This window comes from Bombus affinis, chromosome 13 (genome assembly GCF_024516045.1).
Source record: "Bombus affinis isolate iyBomAffi1 chromosome 13, iyBomAffi1.2, whole genome shotgun sequence".
In the NCBI taxonomy this organism is placed as follows: domain Eukaryota; kingdom Metazoa; phylum Arthropoda; class Insecta; order Hymenoptera; family Apidae; genus Bombus; species Bombus affinis.
The window spans coordinates 11,221,968-11,243,209 of record NC_066356.1 but is presented as its reverse complement, the minus strand read 5'-3'; the positions used below and the strand labels follow the sequence as shown (position 1 = coordinate 11,243,209).

General features: G+C 39.9%; 2 protein-coding genes across 5 annotated transcripts; one reads left to right on the top strand and one right to left on the bottom strand.

Annotated features, from left to right (window-relative positions):
* Positions 1-43: 43 nt before the first annotated feature.
* LOC126923109 (protein enabled) lies at positions 44-8,828 on the bottom strand. Of its 2 annotated transcripts, none has more exons than XM_050736225.1 (8): positions 8,605-8,828; positions 6,411-6,732; positions 6,128-6,249; positions 5,968-6,029; positions 4,548-5,878; positions 4,278-4,466; positions 3,912-4,164; positions 44-3,826 (listed from the first exon to the last, which is right to left on the bottom strand). In XM_050736225.1, exons 1-8 carry the CDS (start codon positions 8,607-8,609, stop codon positions 3,798-3,800), a joined length of 2,313 nt encoding a protein of 770 aa, XP_050592182.1. In that variant the 5' UTR covers positions 8,610-8,828; the 3' UTR covers positions 44-3,797. The 2 variants fall into 2 exon arrangements, with proteins under 2 accessions (XP_050592182.1, XP_050592181.1); XM_050736224.1 differs by lacking the exon at positions 8,605-8,828 and adding an exon at positions 6,843-7,607.
* An 859-nt stretch (positions 8,829-9,687) lies between these two features.
* Positions 9,688-20,308, top strand: LOC126923094 (histone-lysine N-methyltransferase ash1). 3 transcript variants are annotated; one of them, XM_050736141.1, is made up of 15 exons: positions 9,688-9,858; positions 10,848-11,246; positions 11,364-11,572; positions 11,664-11,774; positions 11,853-15,134; positions 15,219-15,457; positions 15,531-15,863; positions 15,941-16,221; positions 16,305-16,801; positions 16,881-17,302; positions 17,382-17,708; positions 17,801-17,973; positions 18,062-18,228; positions 18,302-18,514; positions 18,635-20,308. In XM_050736141.1, exons 2-15 carry the CDS (start codon positions 11,075-11,077, stop codon positions 18,776-18,778), a joined length of 6,570 nt encoding a protein of 2,189 aa, XP_050592098.1. In that variant the 5' UTR covers positions 9,688-9,858; positions 10,848-11,074; the 3' UTR covers positions 18,779-20,308. The 3 variants fall into 3 exon arrangements, with proteins under 3 accessions (XP_050592098.1, XP_050592096.1, XP_050592097.1); XM_050736139.1 differs by having other exon boundaries at positions 9,689-9,858; positions 11,853-15,457; XM_050736140.1 differs by lacking the exon at positions 9,688-9,858 and adding an exon at positions 10,148-10,395 and having other exon boundaries at positions 11,853-15,457.
* The last annotated feature ends 934 nt before the right edge of the window (positions 20,309-21,242 follow it).

Here is a 21,242-nt window from a genome sequence, read left to right as displayed (position 1 = left end):
CTTTTCGCGGATTAAAGTTCGGATTAAAGGGAAGCTATTCTCGTAGATTGAGCGTATACTTTTTATTGTTTCGTCATTCATTTACATACAAATATTTTCAAGATACGTCTTAAGAAACAGTGCGTGTTCGGCATCGGTTCTTCGAACTTCGTACGTTAGTACTGCTAATTGTATTTCGTATAAATTTTCCTCGCGATCGCTTTAAACGCTAATAGAATACGCTACGTGGCCTCGTCGAGCTTTTCTTTTCGATGAGTCTAGGATGCGTTCCGTCGTTGTCGTTGCCAGTTGTAGAACCTGGATAGTTCGCTAAGGGACGATATCGACGTTTCTCGTGACCAGACGACACACCATTTTTGTTTGCGTTACGAAGGGTGCGGCCCGCTTCTCGCAAAGTAATCCAACGTGTAAACGCTGCCATTTCGTTTCGTCACGAGGCTATTTACTCGTTACAACGTTCATAATTGCCATATGCTTTTTCCAATTATTTATTCTTCGTTTGCGTCGTCGATTTACATATATTATAAACAACGACGGGAAACGGCGACGAGACTCGACGGTCGGCTAATAAGTCACGCGAACTTAAGGTATCACTGATACGCACGCATGCGTACGCACTCGTGCACGCGGTGAGACGTAACAATCGTTGTTTCGGACAGAAGGAATAATCGGCAGAAACTGCGAGCGCGTTATCGAACTTGAAGATGAGGGAGGCAGGTTCATTAACGAGTAAAATAAAATTTCTTTCCGCTTGTTTCGAACTCTCGTTGCCGTTGCGTCGCACGTAATACATAAAATAGCGTTTCGCTCGTTATTCTTTTATATCATACGTGTATTTTCTTGCTGTTGATACATTAATTATAATACACACCGTTTATAATGGCCCTGGACACGGTACAGTCTCGCCGACTCGGCTCGATTCGTCCCGATTCGTCTCGATTCGTCTCGATCCGTCTCGATCCGTCTCGATCCGACCCGATTCGTCGGTGTCGCAAAAACCAACCTCGATCCGTTATCGGCATGCTCTCTCTTTTGCGCTTCTTAAATAATTTCAATCGTAACAAACACTCTTTATGCTCGCGCGTTTAATCTTGTCATATTAAAATTATCCATGTATGATATATGTATATATAAATATACATATGTTAAATATAATTATAAATGCATCTAACACTAGTCGCTTTTCTCGTACCCCGTGCAATTTAGTTCATTCCCTTGAATCCATCGAACGTTCACCGTTGCCGCGCCCAAAATTTTCCCTTCTCTCTTCCTCTCTCTCCCTCTCTCTCACTCTCTCTCTCTCTCTTTTTCTCTCTCCTTTACACGCTACATCGCCATTTGACATTCGCGTGCGCATTCATGGACACACACACGTTCGATACGTACGCGCGCACACACAATGTCACTCATACACGCACACATCCTCATACCTGCTCCACCTGTTGTTTAATCGTTTAAAATTTAGTCTTGCATCTTCGAACGGAAAGCTTCGTCAAATCGTTATTTTTTCCTTTTTTTTTTTTTCTCAAGATAACGCAACGTTGATTGCAAGATCATTAAGTTTACCGTGGAAAGCTTAAAAAGTAGAGTAGAAACGTAAATCATTGAAAAAATATAAACCCCGATAAGCGTAAAAACCTTGAAAAATTGTACATTTCCATTAGTGGAATGCGATAGACAGAGCGGAATACGTTATTTCAATGTAAAATGCATCAAATGGCAAAGAACGTTGCCGGAATATGTACTTATGTAGTTATCGTTACAATAAGAGTATCAGTTTATTCAGTTCAGTCGGCTGTTGCTTAGCGCCGTATCGGTATTATTATAAAATCGATCGTTTCATTTTCTTTTTTCAATTTTTCGCGAACGTTAAAACATCTTGAAAGAATGTTTCACGGTAAATGCAAATGGAATATGTATTGAGATCGACGTACCAGTCTGGAATTACAGTTCCGTGAAAAAGCACGTAATACAAAAGAGAAAGGTCGATCGAATAAAATCAGAAGTTAATCACATTCACGGAGAATATTTGTGCGAGAACGTGCGAAACGATGGACAATTATTAATTATCAGTTATATCTCCGAAAGACACACGTCATATCGAGACATTAGCTTATCCCACGGAATAGTGACAGTGTATCGGTGATTAATACCTTTAATCTTTACTTTCCTTAGACGACTAGAAATTGAGATTTAAAATTTAGTTCGATAATACTTAACATTATCGTTGCGCTCTTAATTAGTGCGTTAATTTAGTAAATCAGTTATCACAAATCTGTCTTATAAAACAAAGAAAAAGAAAAAAAGAAGGAAAGAAAAATGTTAGTTAAATGTTAAATGCGATGAATCGTCAAAGTTTATCACGCGTCATTCGAATTTAGATACGCACATATCGTAGTATGTCGTCATATCGTGTCATATCGCGTCGTACATCGAATGATCGGTGATATCGTAGCACGTTCGAAAATACATACATAGATATTGCGAGGAATGGATACACGATTATCTTTTCTTCTTTTTCTTCTCACTTCTTTCTCGCGCTTCATTCTTCCTCTCATTTTCACTCTCTTTCTCGCTCGCTCGCTCGCGCTCCCCGAACTTTGTTCTGGTTGTATGCAATAAATGCCAATAAGCTGGTGCGAATCAGCGTATACACGGCTATATTATAGATACATAGAATATATATGAACTGCAACGTTAATTTTCTCATTTTCCGTGAGAATCGTACGAGAGACGATAAAAAAATATAAGAACGGAGAGTAGTATACAATATCGATAGCAAACACGATCGCCCTGTCACGACCAAGTCGGTCATTTGTCGAATTTTGAATTTGTTGTAGCGATCAATGATGCGTAAATATAAAATCGATGTAATCGGTTAACGATCGGATCATGAGGATGTATTTAGAGAAATCTCGAATCAACCGAGAACTCGTTTATTTGAAGATTGTGTGGCAATCGATCGATGATCGCTTTCATTCTGTTCTACCTGTTTTACGGTACCGAAACATTTTCACTTGGAATGTATCGAGCTGTGCGTTATTAATGAAATCTGTACATGGAAGTAGTGGTGGTATGTACGAACAAATCCAAGTAAGATTCAATTTAAGTTGCGTGCATTTTGATAAGAAAATTGGGAGCAAATGTTCAAAAAAAAAGAAAAAAAGAAAAAAAGAAAAAGTTGCATCACTATTGCGAAACAATTTAATGAGCGTAAGTTCTTTTAGCCCCAATTTAAATGCATCTTAGACTAGAGAAATCTCTTTTATAAATTCTTTACGTATCTTTAGCTGAGTTGAATTTCGTGATATTTACATAGAAACGCAAGCGTTTACCATTGTGCGTGGGATCAGCTTTTATGTTACGTCACGATAGGTTGCTCGATTTAACTACGAATAATACTTGTCGGAACAAGGAGAACAGCAATCGTCATTAATGAAAGAGAAATTGTACGATACCACCGAAGACTAATACGGATGCAAATGTAGGCGATCCGTGATGTGTGCTGTGCATCGAATTGGTAGAATCAGAATCGATTTTATCCAAAGTTCACGTTGCTTACTATTCGTCCAGTAAGCAACGAAAGGGTACGGTTCACTTAGAACACTAGATTAGATATAACGTACTTACACACAAACATGTCTGATATACATGGGGTATAACTGCATTCCATTTTCGCGAATACGTAGTAAAAAAAAGTCGTGTATGGTTGTCGATGATCGTTTCGATTGATCTACACAGCAGTAGAATTCTTCATTTCTTCTTCGCTTTAGTTCAAACTGGTCCGCGTCTCATCTTTATCTTCTACTTAGTTCTGCTCTGACAGCTGAAAATATAAAAAGAAAATAAAAACAATAGAACTCATAAACGATTTTCAAACACATTAACACATTTGATCGAACTATCGTTACCATCTACAATCTCTTGTTTCATCTTTTGGAATTCTTTGCGCACTTCCTTGATGATCTCCGCTTTAAATGCCTCCATTTCTTGAACAGTAAGCACAGCCCCGTCGTTAACGCCGTTTACTTTCAGGAGCGTGTCCTCGGAAGCAGAACCAAACCTCTTGCGGACAGATTTCGGTGATTCGGCACCGTTCGAGAATTTATTATTCGACAAACTGTTCTTATCCCATGATTTCTTATCGGGTGAACTTTCAGGTTCCTACAAAAAAGAAAGAAAATAAAAAGAAAAAAAAAAGACTTGTCGCAAGTTGAAGATTGATAGCAATAAATTTGAACACAGAAAGCATATTACACAGAAAGAGAAAAACCTACCTGCGGTTGTTCGGGTTGTTTCTTCTCAACGGCAGCTCGTCTACGAGCTAGAGTTTTAGCCATTTCGTCCATCATAGAAGCCATTCCACCACCTCCGCCCCTTCCTAGAGTGCCGTAATTCCCGCTGTTTCCAGCGCTTCCGCTGCTGCTAGTACTAGAACCACTATTCTCCACTGGTTGCTGCGATGCCTAGAATAACACGGAAACAGTCATGTGAGAAAGAGGTAAAAATCAGTAGAGAGAAAGACGAAAGTTAAAATAAATACGAACCTGCTGCTTCTTTTTAAGACGAGTCGCTTGAATTGCAGCAGCCAACGAATTGGAATCCGGCGATGGTTCGCTGGTAGTGACGGAACTTACAGATCCAGTAGAACCAGATGCAGAAAGGGGATTAAGATTGGTAGCGTTGACTTTTGGAGCAGGTGGCGGCGGAGGTGGAGGAGGAGCAGGTCCAGCCAGCGGCATCATAGGAGGAGGTTGAGGACCGGCACTGCCAATGGGGGCGTAAATATTAGGATTAACCGGTGGCGCATGATGTCCACTGCCGGGGCCGGTACTGCCACTGCCTGCATTACTTCCGCAATTACCACCGCTGCCACCGCCGGCACCAGTGCCAGTGCTGCTGTACTGATTCACCGAGTTTGATGGTGTTCCATAAGGATTCGTAGCGGCCGAAACTGCCTGTAGTTGGTTGTTACCATATTGTGCCTGTGCCTGAGATACGACGCTGTACTGAGACTGGTTCGGCTGGCCAACGTTGACTGCGACACCTACCCCGTACTGGCCTGTCGTCGCGGTTCCGCTGCTCGCGTACTGACTAATCGAATTACTACTTCCATACTGATTTCCACCAGCACCACCCGTACCACTACTACTTCCACCGCCGCCGTATTGGTTTGCTTGTCCTGGTTGTCCGCTAGGATACGCATTGCTAATTTGCCCGTTGTTATTGTAGAAGTTATTTTGATTTCCGGAGGGATACTGACATGGACTTTGCCCGACAACAGCGACGGTCGCGTACTGATTACTATTTGGCGCACCTCCGTACTGGTTTCCTTGAGTACTACCGTAAATCGACTGTGCTTGAGATTGATTCGGTAGATTCGACTGAGATGACGGGGATTGCGCGTATTGGTTCATCATCATTGGGGGTGGTGGTACCGGTGCGTTAAAGTTTATCATTGTCGGTGGACACGGTGGAGCTGCCGCCGCCATAGGAGGCTGAGGCGGTGGTATCGGAGGCGCACCTCCGCTCGACATTTGTCCTGCAGCAGTTCCCATACCGCCGGTAACTTGTATCGATTGCATAACAGTTTGCTGCTGAGGTTGAGGAGCTGGCGGTGCCGACGATGTTCTGTGATGACCGGATTGTGATTGCTGTTGCATTGGCTGTTGTTGCTGTTGTTGCGCTTGATGCTGCTGCTGTTGTTGCTGTTGGGGTGGTTGTGGCGGCGCCGGTGGCTGCGGTTGTTGTTGCACAGATTGTTGAGGTGTTTGCTGTTGTTGTTGTTGTTGCTGCTGCTGCTGCTGTTGCGAAGTAGGTTGTTGTTGTTGCGATGCGAGCGGGCAACTCGGGGAAATTGCGTTTGGACTATTTGTTGCTGTAAAAATCACACGAATTGGAAATGTTTCTCTAATCTCGCGACTTCTATCCGATAATTCGTCGTTCATTTATCGCGTTATATCGTACCTTGGCTTTGCTGAGACATTCTGCGTTCCTGAATGATCGCCACATCTTCCCTGGTCATAGTTCTGGCCAACAAATATACCATCAACTCTTTCCTCATTTTCTCAGCAATAATTTCTTTTTCGATATGTAGGTGCAAAAAAAAAGCATAGAGGAAACGAACCTGTATCCCATATCTTCGTCATATTGAGCATTAGTCGGTTGCTGTTGCTGAAAGACGGATTGCTGCGGAGTAGCTGAGGCGGGGGCAAGACTTCTCGATATGTTGCTTCCATTGCTCAACACCTACGTTAAATGTCAAACAATTACTAAATAACGTATATCTTGATCCATGTTTATCGATAGATAAACTAGAAGTAGAAGCGCTACGACTGTGTAGTTTAGCTTTACGTTAGTTGGCGCTTCTTTTCCAATGTGTGTTCCTGTTTCTATCGGTTTAAACTCACATCGAGCGCTTGCAGCATCGCTCTGGCAAATGCGTCGGCGTCGTCCTTACTGGAGAAATTCAGACCGTATACTTGCTTGTTATCTCGCCATTGGTGAAACGTGACTGTCGCCTGATTGTACTTCAGTCCCTTGAGGATCGCGCAGTTGATGACGATCTCGTGATCCTGCAACTTTCTTCCCACCACGCGAAACGTATTGTTCACTTGGTGATGATACAACTGAACTTTGGAGAGTCCTGAAGAACTGCCACTCGGTACCCATTTTTTATTAACGTCGTCATATACCATTACCGACGCACGAGCGGACGATATGCTCACTTCGCTGAAACATAAGGAGAAGCACGTTTCCTTCGTTATATATCTACCTTCGTGGCCTAAAGAGTATAGCGGTTATTTGCATGAAATAATCGAAATACAGCAAGTAAATGCTACCACGATCGATATTCTTCCGGAAGGATTTGCTGCGGTCGACGAGAATACGAGTATCGCCTCATTATTTCCTCGTTCGTTGGAATCGCGAGGAATTTTTCCCAATTTTTTCACTCATATGATTATTAACCAAGGAATTACGAGATTTCGCGTACAACGTTACGTTCGGTGTCACTTTCACCGTGCGCGGACCACGTTAAAACAGCACGAGCCGCTCACGAAATGAGAACAGAACGAAACGGAATACTAAAAGATACTGCCACTTCCTTCTTTGCTCAGCGTACGATCAGACAAGCCTGGATTCGAGATAAGAGCCGAAGTAGTATCCGCGATACGCGTAGTTTTCGAGTCTTCCCGTGTCTGTTGTTGTGTGACACCCTTTTTTTTTTTTTTATAAAATAATTGGCAAAGTGTTGCGTGTGATTAAATCAATTTAACGTGTGGTTCAGAAAAATTTGAGGAAACGAAACTTAAAAGAAAAGATTTATACGTAGTTGATTCTAAAAATCTCTGTCGTAGGAGAGACAACGCTATTCTTTCGTGTTATTTGCGTACAAGTGATAGAACAGAGGTTCGCGTCACTAGCCTCTCGCCGATCATGTTACGGTATAACCCTTTTAAAACCATTCCCTTTTTTACATGCCCTTAACTCTCTCGTTCTCACTTTCTCCCTTCCTTCCTGCCACTGTTACTCCTTTAAAACAGCAGATGCTTTCGATTTCTGAATCGAAATTAAAACGTAAATCCAAGATTTAGCGTTATATTGAGAAACATACGTTTAGATATGTATTAGGGCTTAGCCAAGTGCAAAACGCGTCGAACGTGAATCATAATGTGACTCACTGATCGGCATAAATATGTTATCGAATAAATTCATTCATATCTTTTCCTATAAAGTAGTAAAAACGTGTGCCGAGGTGAATGAATCAGTGTCAGCGGCGATTACAATATCTCAGGCTCAATGTCATTGATATTTACTTTATCAAGTCTGTATAAAATATATAGAAAATTATTTTATAAAGATTATTTTATAAAGATTTATTAACGATCAGGAAGAACGTACAAGATATAATAAAATATTAGTCCGCAGAAAAAACTGTAAAATATGCGCTTGCGTGTAGCAGATCTCTCGTCTAACATAAACAAATGTGTGCAGTGAAATTTTTCGTCTAACACTAATCCGTCTTGTGTGTGGTATACACGCGCGTACATGAGTTGCGTTTAGATAAGGGTAACCCGAGGAAGCGTGAATAGTATTCTGCCTGGACGTAAAAAGGACAGGTATGAACAAAAGTAGAAAGAAATTTCGCATGCGTTTACGATACACAAAGGCGTCGAGACGCAAGATTTGGAAGCACGTCAGAATATCATCCGGCAAGCAAGACTAAAAACGGATCAACGGATGCGTGAAAAGAATACTCGATTAGTAACGATGCAGCCGGTGAGGGTGAAAGAACTGACACGTTTCGAGATATTCGATAAAAAAATAATCGCGAAGCCCTACCCGAAATGACTCCTAGTACATATAGATCCTTTTCGAAAAATTTGAACGCCAAAGAGGCATTGCATTGCATCGATAGACAATGGACACATCAGTGACGAAGAGTAAGAAGAAATGCCCGAGCTATTAGAGGTAGCCTACGGGATAAACAATGACCAAAGACGAAAAGAAGTTGCGTTTGAACCCATATACTGAACTCGGCTCGATTTTGTATGACTCGACCCTCTCTCTCACTCGATGCTGTGTCGTATACGTGGAACTTACTTCATGTTTGTTTCACTGGGAAGCGTATGCTATGCCTTCATGCAAGCCGTATTCCTGCTTCTGCACAGTATATCACCGATTCCATGAAAACACGCGAGATTCGGGCAGGATTTGCGGTAGTTCGACATAAATAACGTACGGCACTAACACCACCCCGACACCCTACCTATGCACATCTAGCCAGCCATATTGCCGACTCCAGGCCCATACTCCTACCACCCTTCGTCTCGATGCACACGTTTACCTAGAGGGAATACTCGAATTGCAAGCGTTAGTACGGTCTACCATTTTTACTTTCTCGTTCATTGTCTGTCTCCTTTCTTCCTTCTCACTTTCTTTGTCTCCCTTATTTTGCTCGCCTCATTATTTTTTTGTTTACAGAAAAAATATAAAATTCTGGCAATATATGTCGAATCGGTCCATTCTGTTCGTATTTCGATTCGATCAACGAGGTGTAGCTATTTATCATCGTGAGATATAACTATTTACTTTGACAGTTCGGATGTTGACCAGCGATATGTAGTTGAGATATTACCATATATTACGCAATTTCAAACTCGATTATCGATGTCAGATTATCGATCGAAACAAAATTGAAATTATTTTAGCAGTGATCATCGATTTATCGAGTATTAATATTTATCGATGAATTTAGATATGATCGTAACGATACAACAAATGCGTATCGTATATCGTCGAATGGTTTGAATCGAGTAGAGCATTCTAGGTCGATATTCATTAGGAGAAAGTTGTAACTAAAGACGTACGAAATTAAAAAGAAGCATTTGTTAATAATTATGTACAAATAATAAATCTCTCATGTGTATATCAAACTCTTATGGACATACATGCACAACGTACATATGTATATACAGCTTTCATTCAGTGCATTACTAAAAATATGCGACTAATAGCCTGTCATTTTAGAACGCAAGCGAGTACATCTTGAAAGACGTAATAATATCGTATCTGTTGTAGATGATTCGAAATGGCTCAAAGTTAGAGTTTCGTATAAACCGCTAGGTGAGACTAATGGCAGCATTGAACATCAGATGGCGCGGCAATTTGAGTTCTACTTGAATACACGGGAGTTTCCACGGGCCCTGTCGCCGACGCACCTGGCGCATCGACCGAGAAACAGAAACAGCTGTCTGTTCGAAGCAACTTGGAAAATATCGTCCGTTAATCGTCGATCCAGAACCTTGTGGATCTTCGTCGCGGTGTTTGTGGAATGCGAAGTAACGAAGTCTCAGGGTATTGTGCCTGTCATCAAACGCGTACTAGCTTGCCCCTTGCTTCACCACTCTTTACCGCTTTAGGCGGTCGCTGCGATGATAACGTGCCTGCCTTTTATTTTTCCGATTTCTACGATCCGGAACGTTTCTATCCCCCTTTTCCTCTCTCTCCCTCTCGCTCTTTCCCTGTCCCCACTTGCTCATTCTCGCGCTCTCTCTCCTCCCTGCTCTTCTCTGTCTCTCCCACGAATCCTCCGTCTCCCTGTCTCTCATTCTCCCTCTCTCCTATTCGGAGTTCTTCTCGCGATCTGCGTGTGCTTCGTCAACGATGTAAACAGACTGATATTTTTTGGAGAAAATCTTCACGTTTCTACTCCTATTTACCTTTCTGTGCGATTGTCGGTTAGTGTTGTTGCTCCAAACGCGATGGTGTCTGCGCGAATGTGACGCACCTATAGGCGAAATACGCGCGTATCAACAAGCAGCGTTTCTTCGATGACAGTGTCGTTGATCGGTTACGATTCCTAGGATAACAGTTGGACCTATCGGGAGAAAGGTACACGCACTTTTTCGGTCGCCTCGATTACTTCACCGATACTCGTTCCTTCTACGAGGTTATAGATAAGAATTCTCCCGCGCTACGGGACACGGCTGTGAAAGACGTAAAACATCGAGTCAGGATTGGAATTAAGTGACCTTAAAGTGTGAAGATAGCGATTTTAACGAGTGGTTTGAATCTTTTGCAATTCCGATGTCGATTTGTGTAAGAAGAAACTGAAAGAAGATTTCAAAGAATCATCTCTGCCTCCACTGTGTTATAATATCATTGACAATACTCCATAGCCTTTTTTTTTTTGTTTCATTTTCTTCATCCTAGTACTTCTTATGTCTTTCCCTTCTTTCTTTCAGCATGCTAATTAGTTGTCTAATAATTTACTGTTCTTCCTACTTCAACCATACCCAATAATTGACTTTGTTTGAAACAATAAGTTGCATTTGTTTTTACAGTGATACCAGTACGAGCAAAGCATAACCCTATGCAATCAGCAAACGATGAGGGAATTGTTGGTAGAAACTGGCAAATAAACATGGAAGCTCCATTCAAATATCTAATAGTTCTGCATTAAGCATATTAGGGACATGCTTTATACGATCAGGAAGGAACTGAATGAAGGAACAAAATTATAAGGAATGATATTCTTTTTGAGTCTATTGGATGTTAGATAAGCTAAAAAATGTCTGGTGATTCAGGATGGAATGCTGTAATTCACCATCCGTCAGAATTAGAATTACAGAATTGGAATTGGGAAGAAAACGATGGGGAGCAAGAGAGGGAGCTCCCTTCGACTGTTGATATGGATGCCATAAAGGGTGGCGGTAGCTGGGACCCGACTACTGAACCTAATGGTATTAATATGTTACATTAGCAAATTATGTAACTATTTTTTGATAGGCGTTTACATCACCATTTGAATGCATAGTTGAATAGAATTCTAAGAATTTTCTATTTTTTGTGGACATCAGGAACAGATTCAGTTGATTCCGAAGAAGATTCAGATTCCGACGACGAAAGTTCTGGCGGTACCGAAGGCAGTTGTTCTTATTCGGATTCGAATTCGGATTCGGACGACGAGAGTAGCGGTGACGAGGAGGAAGATACCGGATCCAATTCGGATTGCACGTCGGAACATAGCGAGCAAACATTTTCCATTCAAAAAACGAATTTCGAACCGGTATGCACAGTAGAATTTTATAATTTTTCTTAATACTGCAAGTTTAAGTACAGCGATGAAACGAATGATGAAATTTGTAATTACGTTACAGGGAGCGCTTAAATTAAAAATCAGTATGAAAGGTCCGAAAAAAGAGGATTTGGAAAAAGAAAAAAATAGGAGAAACGTACCGAAGAAGGTTAAGTCAAATCGTGGAGGAAAGGTAATTTAATGTTGATTTTTAGAAATTTGAGTTGAGTCTTCCTTTAGTGCACATATACTATATCTCTGTTCTGTTTAGTCATCTGAATGCAGTAGCGACGATTCTGACTCGTCTGAGAGTCATTTACCCTCGCAACATACGCAGCAACAACAACAACAGACTCAACAGTCTCAACAGCAACAACAGCCACAGCAGCATCCGCCGCTTCAGGAAATCAATCAAGAAGATTTAGCGGCTATTTTACCGGATCAAGAGCACGAGGACGCTCCGTTTGATGGATTTGAGGATTCAGAGAGCGGTCGGTTGGTATCGAAAGCTATCGAGCGGATGTCGCTCGGCGCAGATTCAGATACGAGCGAAAACGGTGATCAGAACCCTGTACCTGTGTATAGTTCCACTTTATTGCAACAGTTTGTTGAAAAAACGGCTCTGTTATCAGAACCGAGGAAAAGGCGGAGCAAGTTAGGAAAAAAATTAAACGATTCGGAGTATCCTTGCGTTTCAAACGTATCTCCGGATTCAGGGATTCAGTCTGTAGATAACAGTCCTTTACATTTGGCAATTAGTCCTGTGAGTCCTCCAGCACCGACACAGTCCCCGGTGCAACCTGTTGTCACAAAGCCGGCGGTAAACGTAGATCGTGTTTTATATCCACCTAAACGAAAACCTGGTAGGCCGGCGAAAACAGTTTCCACGCAGCCCCGTGGCCCAGGTAGGCCAAGATTGAAACCAGAAATCGTAGAAAAAATAGAGAAGATAGAAAAAACAGAGAAAACTGCGAAAAACGAGAGGGTCGAAAAGAAAGAGCCTGCTCCGCAACCAACGAAAGTCACGAAGGAAGAACCGTCTAAAAGAGGAAAAACGAAGTCGGCGCCACAGAAAACAGTTGCGTCTCGGGCGGATAAAGACGGAGAGAATGATTCGGTTAAGAAATTAAAGGACAAACCAGCTTGTCAGAAGAAACGGACATATAACATTTCCAAACAGTGTACGCAAGCAAAGATAAGTGGAAAAAGGAACAACACCAGTTCCCCAGCGCGTGTCAAGTGCCTAAGTAGAACTGTTACGAATAAGTACGGGAGAGAAGGAGTTCAATGCAACGGTGGAACGTATAAGAAAATGGGGAAAGACAAGGCTGGTCCAGGAAACAAGACAACTCCGATACGACGACAGAAACAATCGGTTTGCGAGCGAGTTTCGAGCGATAGAAAGGTAATCAACTCGAAGAAAAAATCTCTCAAGGAAAATAGAAGCAGTACAGTTCCCATGGCTAAGCGACAGGCGTCGTTAAAGAAAAACGTAGCGCCGGTTACGCGACGTGTATTGAAAGAAAATAAAAGTACTAAGAAAACAGGTGCAGGGTTTGAAACGAATGGTGTTGGTGTCCAAACTTTAATATCTTTACCCGTTGGCGAGGTATTAAAGTCCGAAAAAGTTGAGAACGTAACAAACAAATGTGACAAGGCGACGCAGCCTATACACAATCATTGTCACAAACATCATCATCACAAGCATCGCAGACGATTGTTGTTACCGCCTAAGAATCCTATACGTATCCATCCGTGTCTCATAGAAGAGTTAGAAAAATTGATCGAAGAATTTTCCAGATCGTGCAGCTTAGGTAGGAATAATTCAAATTCTGGATATTCCGAATTACCGCAAATTTTTCGCGTAAAGAAATTAACAAAAAAGAGGAAAGGGGGCGATATTACCACGAACGATGATCAAAAATTAAAGAGGCGCCTCAAGAAGGAAAAGATACTGTCAGGGACGGATTCGAAGAACAGTATGAATGCAAATGCAAACTCGAATCCAAATGAACAAAGGTTACCATTAAAAAAGAGACATTATCACGTGTCCAGTCCTCACAGTTCACAAAGTTCGAACGCAAGTGGCACTGACGTGGCTGTTAACGAAGCGAATTCTACCGAAAGTCACATCGAAGAAGCAATCGAAGCTACGATAACGAGATACGGAGGTAGCTCTGCGTTCTCCTTCCAAGAAGATTCCGTACCTGTTACTCCTAAGAAAAGACATAGGGATACCGAAGCTGGAAGTCCTGATAAATCGAGTGCAGCGTGTTCCGATTTGTTGGAAGAGAAACCGTTGAGTCAGATAGAAGTACAACCGCGACGTAAAAAAAAGATCGTCAAAGATCTTCGTGTGACAGTTACAAAATTACCTGTTGAGAGTCATGCCGCTTTGGAAAAAGCTGAAAAAATAGACAAGTCTGAGAAAGCTGATAGCAAAGCTGAGAAATCTGAGAAATCCTCGAGCGATTCTAGAAGTTTGAAAAGTCGCGCGGAAAAAGGCAGTAAAAGTGAAAAGGTAGTTTTAGAGAAATTAATAAAAAGCGATAAAAATCAGGCGGATAAGATCGAGAAAAGAGATATTTCGCCAGATCATGTTCGCTTGGAAAAAAATATAAAGATCGATGCAGCGGATTTTAATACGACGGAGAGCTTTGATGAGAATGAAACTACGAACGAAATTAAACCGTCACAAAATAGTTTCAATCCAAATGTTCCAAATCCCATGAATTCCACTGCTGTATTGGTTTTGGCCAAGAAGAAAATGAGACGTCGTAAAGCTATAAATCGTACAGGTTTTCCGACGTTAAAGAAAAAGAAGAAAAGATCCTTGAATGCAAATGAGTCGGATCCGTCAAAAACCGCAGTTTTAACTAACGAAGATGCTACCCCGGAGGCCGATGCTGATGGTGAGAATTCAACGAAAGAAGCAATCGAAGATTCGGTAGTGGACAGCAAGACAAGCGTGTTAAACAACACTGAGATACAAGATGTATTTACCGAAGAGCTTTCTACTAAGCACAGTAACAACAGTAACAACAGCCTCGTGCAAAGTCGAGTTCAATCGAAAGTTATTCCGAATGGAAATCAGGAAGAGACGAATTCACCAAAGTCAGAGACGAATGGTCAAGTTCGTCCTGATGAACTTTCTGAACCTCGATCTGGCCAATTGAGAGTTCGCAAGGATCTTGTAGAGACAGATAGCGACAACGCATTGAACAAGTTATGTCCTGTTAAGTTTGAAAAGATCCAAGACACGAGATCGTACGACGAAAATGCTCCCTTAGAAGAGTCCCTCGAAAGATTCACCGCGAATCAACGCGTTGCTGAATTAAACGAAGATAATGTAAAGAAGCTTGAACGCGCGAGCTCTCAAACGAACATCAAAACGGAACATACAAGCTCTTTCAACGGTAATCAAAAGAAGCGACGAGGTTCTTCGAGTCCCTGCAATTTGACTCCTAGAAATCTGAAAAGATTACGTAGTTCTGGTTATGATACGGAGAACGACATCCTGCCTAATAGCGACATTCTTAACGACGATCACGAGGTGGGAAAGCACTCGAGCTCGACGCATACAAGAAAGAAACAATCTCGGTGGAAGAAACGTTACTTACAGGGAGGTATTTTACAGGAGTACGGCAAAGACTTTGAAGGGAAAACGCGTGGTAGCATCGAGAATAATAGTGGGAGAAATAAGGTTGTATGCGAAACCAACGAGTCTGCATCTGCCGCTTTGTTATCCGCGACGTATCATTGTGGCAAGCTTTTACGACAAAGGAAAATGCCGTTTCAATTACCATATGATTTATGGTGGTTACATACGCAATCTAGGCTACCTGGTAGAGAATCTGTTCCATCATGGAATTACAAGTAAGCATACAACATGCGTTATTGAATATGTTGTCGTTTTATAAAATTATTCAACTATTTTGACTTTTTATAGGAAAATTCGTACTAATGTGTACTACGACGTCAAACCTACTACGCTTTACGAAGCGCAAGCTTGCGAGTGCAAACCGGAAAGCGGCTGCGGAGATGACTGTATCAATCGCATGGTCTTTAGCGAATGTTCTCCGCAGCTTTGTCCCTGTGGCGAAAAATGTGAAAATCAAAAGATACAGAAACACGAATGGGCACCGGGTTTACAAAAATTCATGACGGAGGATAAAGGTTGGGGCGTAAGGACTCAGCAATCTATCAAGTCTGGGGTGTTTATTCTCGAATATGTTGGCGAAGTGGTGTCTGAAAGAGAATTCAAATCAAGAATGGCGACCAGGTATATTAAGACCATGTACAAGGGTTTTGAGTAAATATAGCATCCAAATTCATTTTCTTTCGCTTATTGTGTAACAGGTATGCCAATGATACGCATCACTATTGCCTGCATCTCGATGGAGGCTTGGTAATTGATGGTCATCGTATGGGAGGTGATGGAAGATTCGTAAATCATTCTTGCGAACCTAATTGCGAGATGCAGAAGTGGAGCGTCCATGGTCTTCCGCGTATGGCGCTCTTCGCTTCTAGAGACATTAAGCCAGGGGAAGAGTTGACATATGATTATAATTTTGCACTTTTTAATCCATCCGAAGGGCAAGAATGCAGATGCGGTAGTAGTGCTTGCAGAGGAGTGATTGGTAATTGCACAACCTTTCCTGTTATAATCCTTCCTTTTCTATGTAACAAATTTATTTATTGCATTTTTATTCTGTTTTCATAGGTGGAAAGAGCCAAAGGGTTTCGAAAAGTATTACTTCCATTCCGTCGCAATTGGAGCCCCCAGAGAGGCGGTCAGTCGGAAGACCGAGAAAAAATGTGCGGAAATCTAATACAGTGCAGTCTGTTAACTCGAAAGGCATTTGTAAATCTCGAAAAGTGGGCGATTCTAATCTGATTCATGCACCTGTGCTAAAACCTATGTCCCATCAGCAACGGTGCTTTGCTCAGCAACATCATTGTTTCCTGTTAAGAAATTTAGAAAAAGTCAGACGAGTTAAATTGTTGGTAAATCAAGTACAAATGCAAAATGGTAAAGTGAAATGCGGTAACGCGACAACAATAAAAGAAAAGAGTTCAGGTGATGCTAAGATTCAATCTGATGCATTTTTCTCGCAATTAACTGCTCTGACTAATACAAATACACGTACTGTGCGAACTCGACGACTAGCTCAAGCTCAAGATGATCCAGAAGTGCATAAAACTGCAAAATTGGCTAAGGTAAGGCACATTTACGACCTTTTTATTCATAATTCATTAATTTGTTATATTTGTTCATTTGTAATTAATTAACCTTCAGGTATTAAAAGATTTATATAGTATCGTGGCGACTGCGAAAGATGAGAATGGACAATTATTATGTACACCATTTATCACATTACCTTCGAAGAGAAAGTTGCCTGACTATTATGAAAAAATATCAGATCCTATAGATTTGACAACAATCGATCAGTGTATTGGTACAGGTCACTATAAAACTGCAGAACATTTTGATCATGATATGATTAAACTTTTTGACAACAATGTAAGGTTTTTCGGGAGAACCTCAGAGATGGGTATTGCCGCAGCTAGACTTAGAAAATTATACTTAGGAAGCAAGCCCGATTTCGTAGATGCAATAACGGAAGCAACAGGTTGTCCCCCATCTCAAAGCTTTCTACCTCCCCGTGGTTCAACTGCGGGCGAAGAAGACGTTATCAGGTGTATTTGTGGCCTGCATAGGTATGCGTGAATTGCAATTTCTATCATAGATTGGTTGTTGTTGTTGGAACTACTTGTAAATGTTACTTCATGATCGTAGGGATGAAGGCTTGATGATTCAATGCGAACGCTGTCTCGTATGGCAACATTGCGATTGCGTTAAAGCTGATACGAGCATAGAATCTTATTTGTGCGAGAGGTGTCATCCACGTCCCGTGGATTTAGAAATTCCACTAGAGGGTGATGAGGAAGAAGAGGGCAAGAAACACTATGTTACTTTGATGCGCGGTGATTTACAACTTAGACAGGGCGACACCGTTTACGTGTTAAGAGATACTCCTGAAAAGCATACGTACAAAACCATTCAAAAACCGGATTATGAGCAAATGGACATCTTTAGAATCGAGAGACTTTGGAAAAATGCGGAGTAAGTAACTTCGTATGCATGAATTTATTGAAAGTTTTCGTGAGAATTGTATGCTTTGCGTTACTGATATTCAATCGTTCTTGATTCAACAGAGGCGAGAGATTTGTATTTGGCCATCACTATTTGAGGCCACACGAAACGTATCACGAACCAACTAGAAAGTTCTATGAGAATGAAGTTGTATGCGCGCCACTTTACGAAGCCGTTCCATGCGATTTGGTTGCTGAGCGTTGTTGGGTTCTTGACCCTCACACGTATTGTAAAGGTAGTGATTCCCATCTTTTTATTTAATCATACGGTAGATACTCTTAAAAATATTTATTTCACTCATCCCTGCTTCTTTCTTAATAAAGGACGGCCAGTTGGTTCTACTCCAGAACATACTTATGTTTGCGAGTATCGCGTCGATCGTGCTGCACGATTATTTACAAAAGTTGCAAGAGCTAGGCACCAAGTTTGTACAAAACCGTATGCATTTGAAACGTTCCCACAACGCATTAAGCACTATCGTACATATTTGGTAAGTATCGAATTACTACTAATGAAGAAAATGGTGAGAATGGACACTACAATTTTTTGTAAATTATGTACAGCCTCACAGTCTCGAAGGAATCCAAGTTGGTAGTAAAATGAATAAAGAGAAAAAGAAAGTTAATAATCAAGATGTCGATGCTAATCACAAATCTGAATCGAATGAAAATACAAAAACACACGTGAAGGATCAACAAAAATCTTCTACGAGTAAGGGTAGACGAAGATCGAATGAGATTTTACCCATTGTTACACCTGCTACGTTATGTGCCCAGGTAATCATCGCATTATTATCAATCGATATTATATTCAATGGTGCCTTAACTTTTGGTAATTCAACTCTCACATTTTGCTATTAATATTATCTTAACGTGTGTTACATTAATTATCTTTAGAGAGAAGAGCAAAGAAGAAGATTGAACAACATTTTAATCGGTCTATTACAAAAAATGCCGAATAAAAAGGATCCTTTGGATTTGTCGTTTTTATTAGAAAGAAACAGACGAAATCGTAAAAGGCCAGGTGGACTAAATCCGTGACATTGGATTATACATGATCGATAATAAGGCGTTATCTATACACATATATGTGTTGTGTGTGTATGATAGCCACACATAGGCAGATGCGCGCGCGCACATATAAGTATCGCATAGGTAATATATGCCACTGCTAATTTCTATCGCAGTCAAATCTGTAATCAAAGTGATTCACACCGATCGATCCTTTCATTTCGCTATACGTAATCGATGTCATCTAAACCGTTTTATAAGAAAAACGGTAAACAACGCGTTTCCTTCTTACACTATGACCCGTCCATTCGTATAATTTAATCTTAATCACGAAGGCTACTCCTATCGAAGAACATTGTATCGATTGAGATCGTTTTATATGTTGTTTTTACATGTTTTGAACTATAGAAAATTGTCAATAGTCTTTTGGCATTGTTTTCGTATTTTAGACTACCTTCTTCGCTTACGCTGGAAGTTAGTACGTAGTACGTATCGAGATTAAAATGAGACATTTGATAAAGTCGAACAGAACGTTGAGGAAATAATAATGTTCGATACTCTTTCTTTCTTTTGGAATATTCCAAATTTAAAGTCTCTAAAATGTTCAATATCATAGGGGTGTAATGTGTTAATCAACTCAAGTCAAGAACTCCCGTACGTGGAACAACGTATCTCTCATATTGAATCTAACGAGAGTTATTATTTCTAATATAATTCTAATATAATTAGGATTACGAAATTGTATAAAAGTAATTTGTAAATTTCTTTCATAGTGGATATATTTAAGTGTACAAATTATACATTACTCGGGATTGAGGAAAATGACAACAGCACACGTAAAAAAACTGTGGAATAAGAAAAAAATCGAATACATGCGCGAGGCTTTATTGCACAAATGTATCATTATATTTTTCATAGTCCCAGTGTTATTTGAATTAAGTGTAATATATAGGTTTTTAAATTAATAGATAAAACTTTACTAACATATATATAAATAAATATATATATATATAAATATTTAATTTATTAATTATCGCGATGGAATATAGCTAGTTGTTGCTATAACGACGAATATACGCAGGATTTCGTATTTATTGTTACATTATACAGTTAGTAAATTCATATTATTAAAGATATTTAATACATATGTATAAGTCTCATTTATATATCATATGTTTCTACGTTTTTGCACAGTATCCGAGACGTTTTTATTGAATGAAACTGATATTACAATGTCCCATTCTGTTTTTCGATGTAAGTTGGAAGTGTACCAACATAGTATAGTCACACCACAAAAATCACCATGTAATAGATCTTTCGTAGCATGACAAAAGGGGGTTGCCTATCTTTATACTAATTGTAAGTAGAAATTAATGAATTGAGAGTAGAATTTTAAATTTGAATTTATTCTTTTAAAGAATATTATGAATGATTTTTATGAGTGATGAATTTTGTAATGTTAATTTCCTTTATACAAAATGAATGTAAAACTTTTATCTCTTATGCAAAAACGATATTTATAGTACAATGAATGTCTCGAATAAAAGGGTATTATTTTTTCTTTTTTCTCTTTTTTTTTCTCTTTCAATAAATCATAAAATATTGATATTACTTTCAAATTTAAGTTATTTTAATGAATTATAAAGATTTATCTATATAAGAGGCAGCAAAACAATTAGAAGAGCTTACGGTTTACCGGTAACCATGCACGATAAAATATCTGCGCAATTACACGAAATACGTTACAAATGTCGTTAGACAAACGATATCGCGTATATGTAAATCACTTTAAATAATTTAAATCCATATTTGTAGATTAACAAAGTCAACATGATAGATTATGTTGACCATTATATTAAGCGTGCGTGAAGACTGATTTACTGTTACAGGATATTTCTAGCAGGTAATTGCGCTGATTAAATCTGGGTTGTAAATAATTTAAATTCTAAATAAATAGAAGATATTTTTTATTTTTACGAATAAGTTTGTACACTTTCGTCAACAAGTAAACTCGTCGATTAAGAATAAATTCTGCGAAATTATTCTTATTCGACCGTATAAGAAAAGAAATTTTGTTCATTGACTTACGATTTAATGTTATTACATGTTATCGTTTGATCTTGATCGACTTCTAGCCGTATGGTAGTGTGCGGTGACGGAGCTTCCTCGTACTTTCAACTTTCATTCTTGCAAACTTTATCATAATTGTTGAATGTTCGATGAGCACCTTAATTCGAAATCTCGCAAACTGTACAAAGTATTTTAGAAAAAGGAGGTACAAAGACAATCATCCTGTAACTACGAGAAAGCGGTTTTTCAGTACGATTGAAATAACGAGCATAAACTAGAACGAGTACTGTTGCTTTATTCTTCAGTTTGTTGCAACAAGAGAAAATATAACAAAACGAAGAAAAGATAGAATGGGGATAGAGGGGAAGAGAAAAAAAGAAATAAGGGGAATTAATGAATAAGATGAAAGACATTGGTGATAATG

Excerpts from the sequence above, each read along its gene's own strand:
- LOC126923094 (XM_050736139.1), top strand. The coding sequence starts at position 11,075 with ATGTCTGGTGATTCAGGATGGAATGCTGTAATTCACCATCCGTCAGAA. Across the intron at positions 11,775-11,852 it reads AGTCAAATCGTGGAGGAAAG|TCATCTGAATGCAGTAGCGA; the intron begins GTAATTTAATGT and ends TGTTCTGTTTAG. Across the intron at positions 18,515-18,634 it reads CTGCTACGTTATGTGCCCAG|AGAGAAGAGCAAAGAAGAAG; the intron begins GTAATCATCGCA and ends AATTATCTTTAG.
- LOC126923109 (XM_050736224.1), bottom strand. The coding sequence starts at position 6,904 with ATGAGGCGATACTCGTATTCTCGTCGACCGCAGCAAATCCTTCCGGAA. Across the intron at positions 4,467-4,547 it reads GTCTTAAAAAGAAGCAGCAG|GCATCGCAGCAACCAGTGGA; the intron begins GTTCGTATTTAT and ends GTGTTATTCTAG. Across the intron at positions 3,827-3,911 it reads GAAACAAGAGATTGTAGATG|CTGTCAGAGCAGAACTAAGT; the intron begins GTAACGATAGTT and ends TTATATTTTCAG.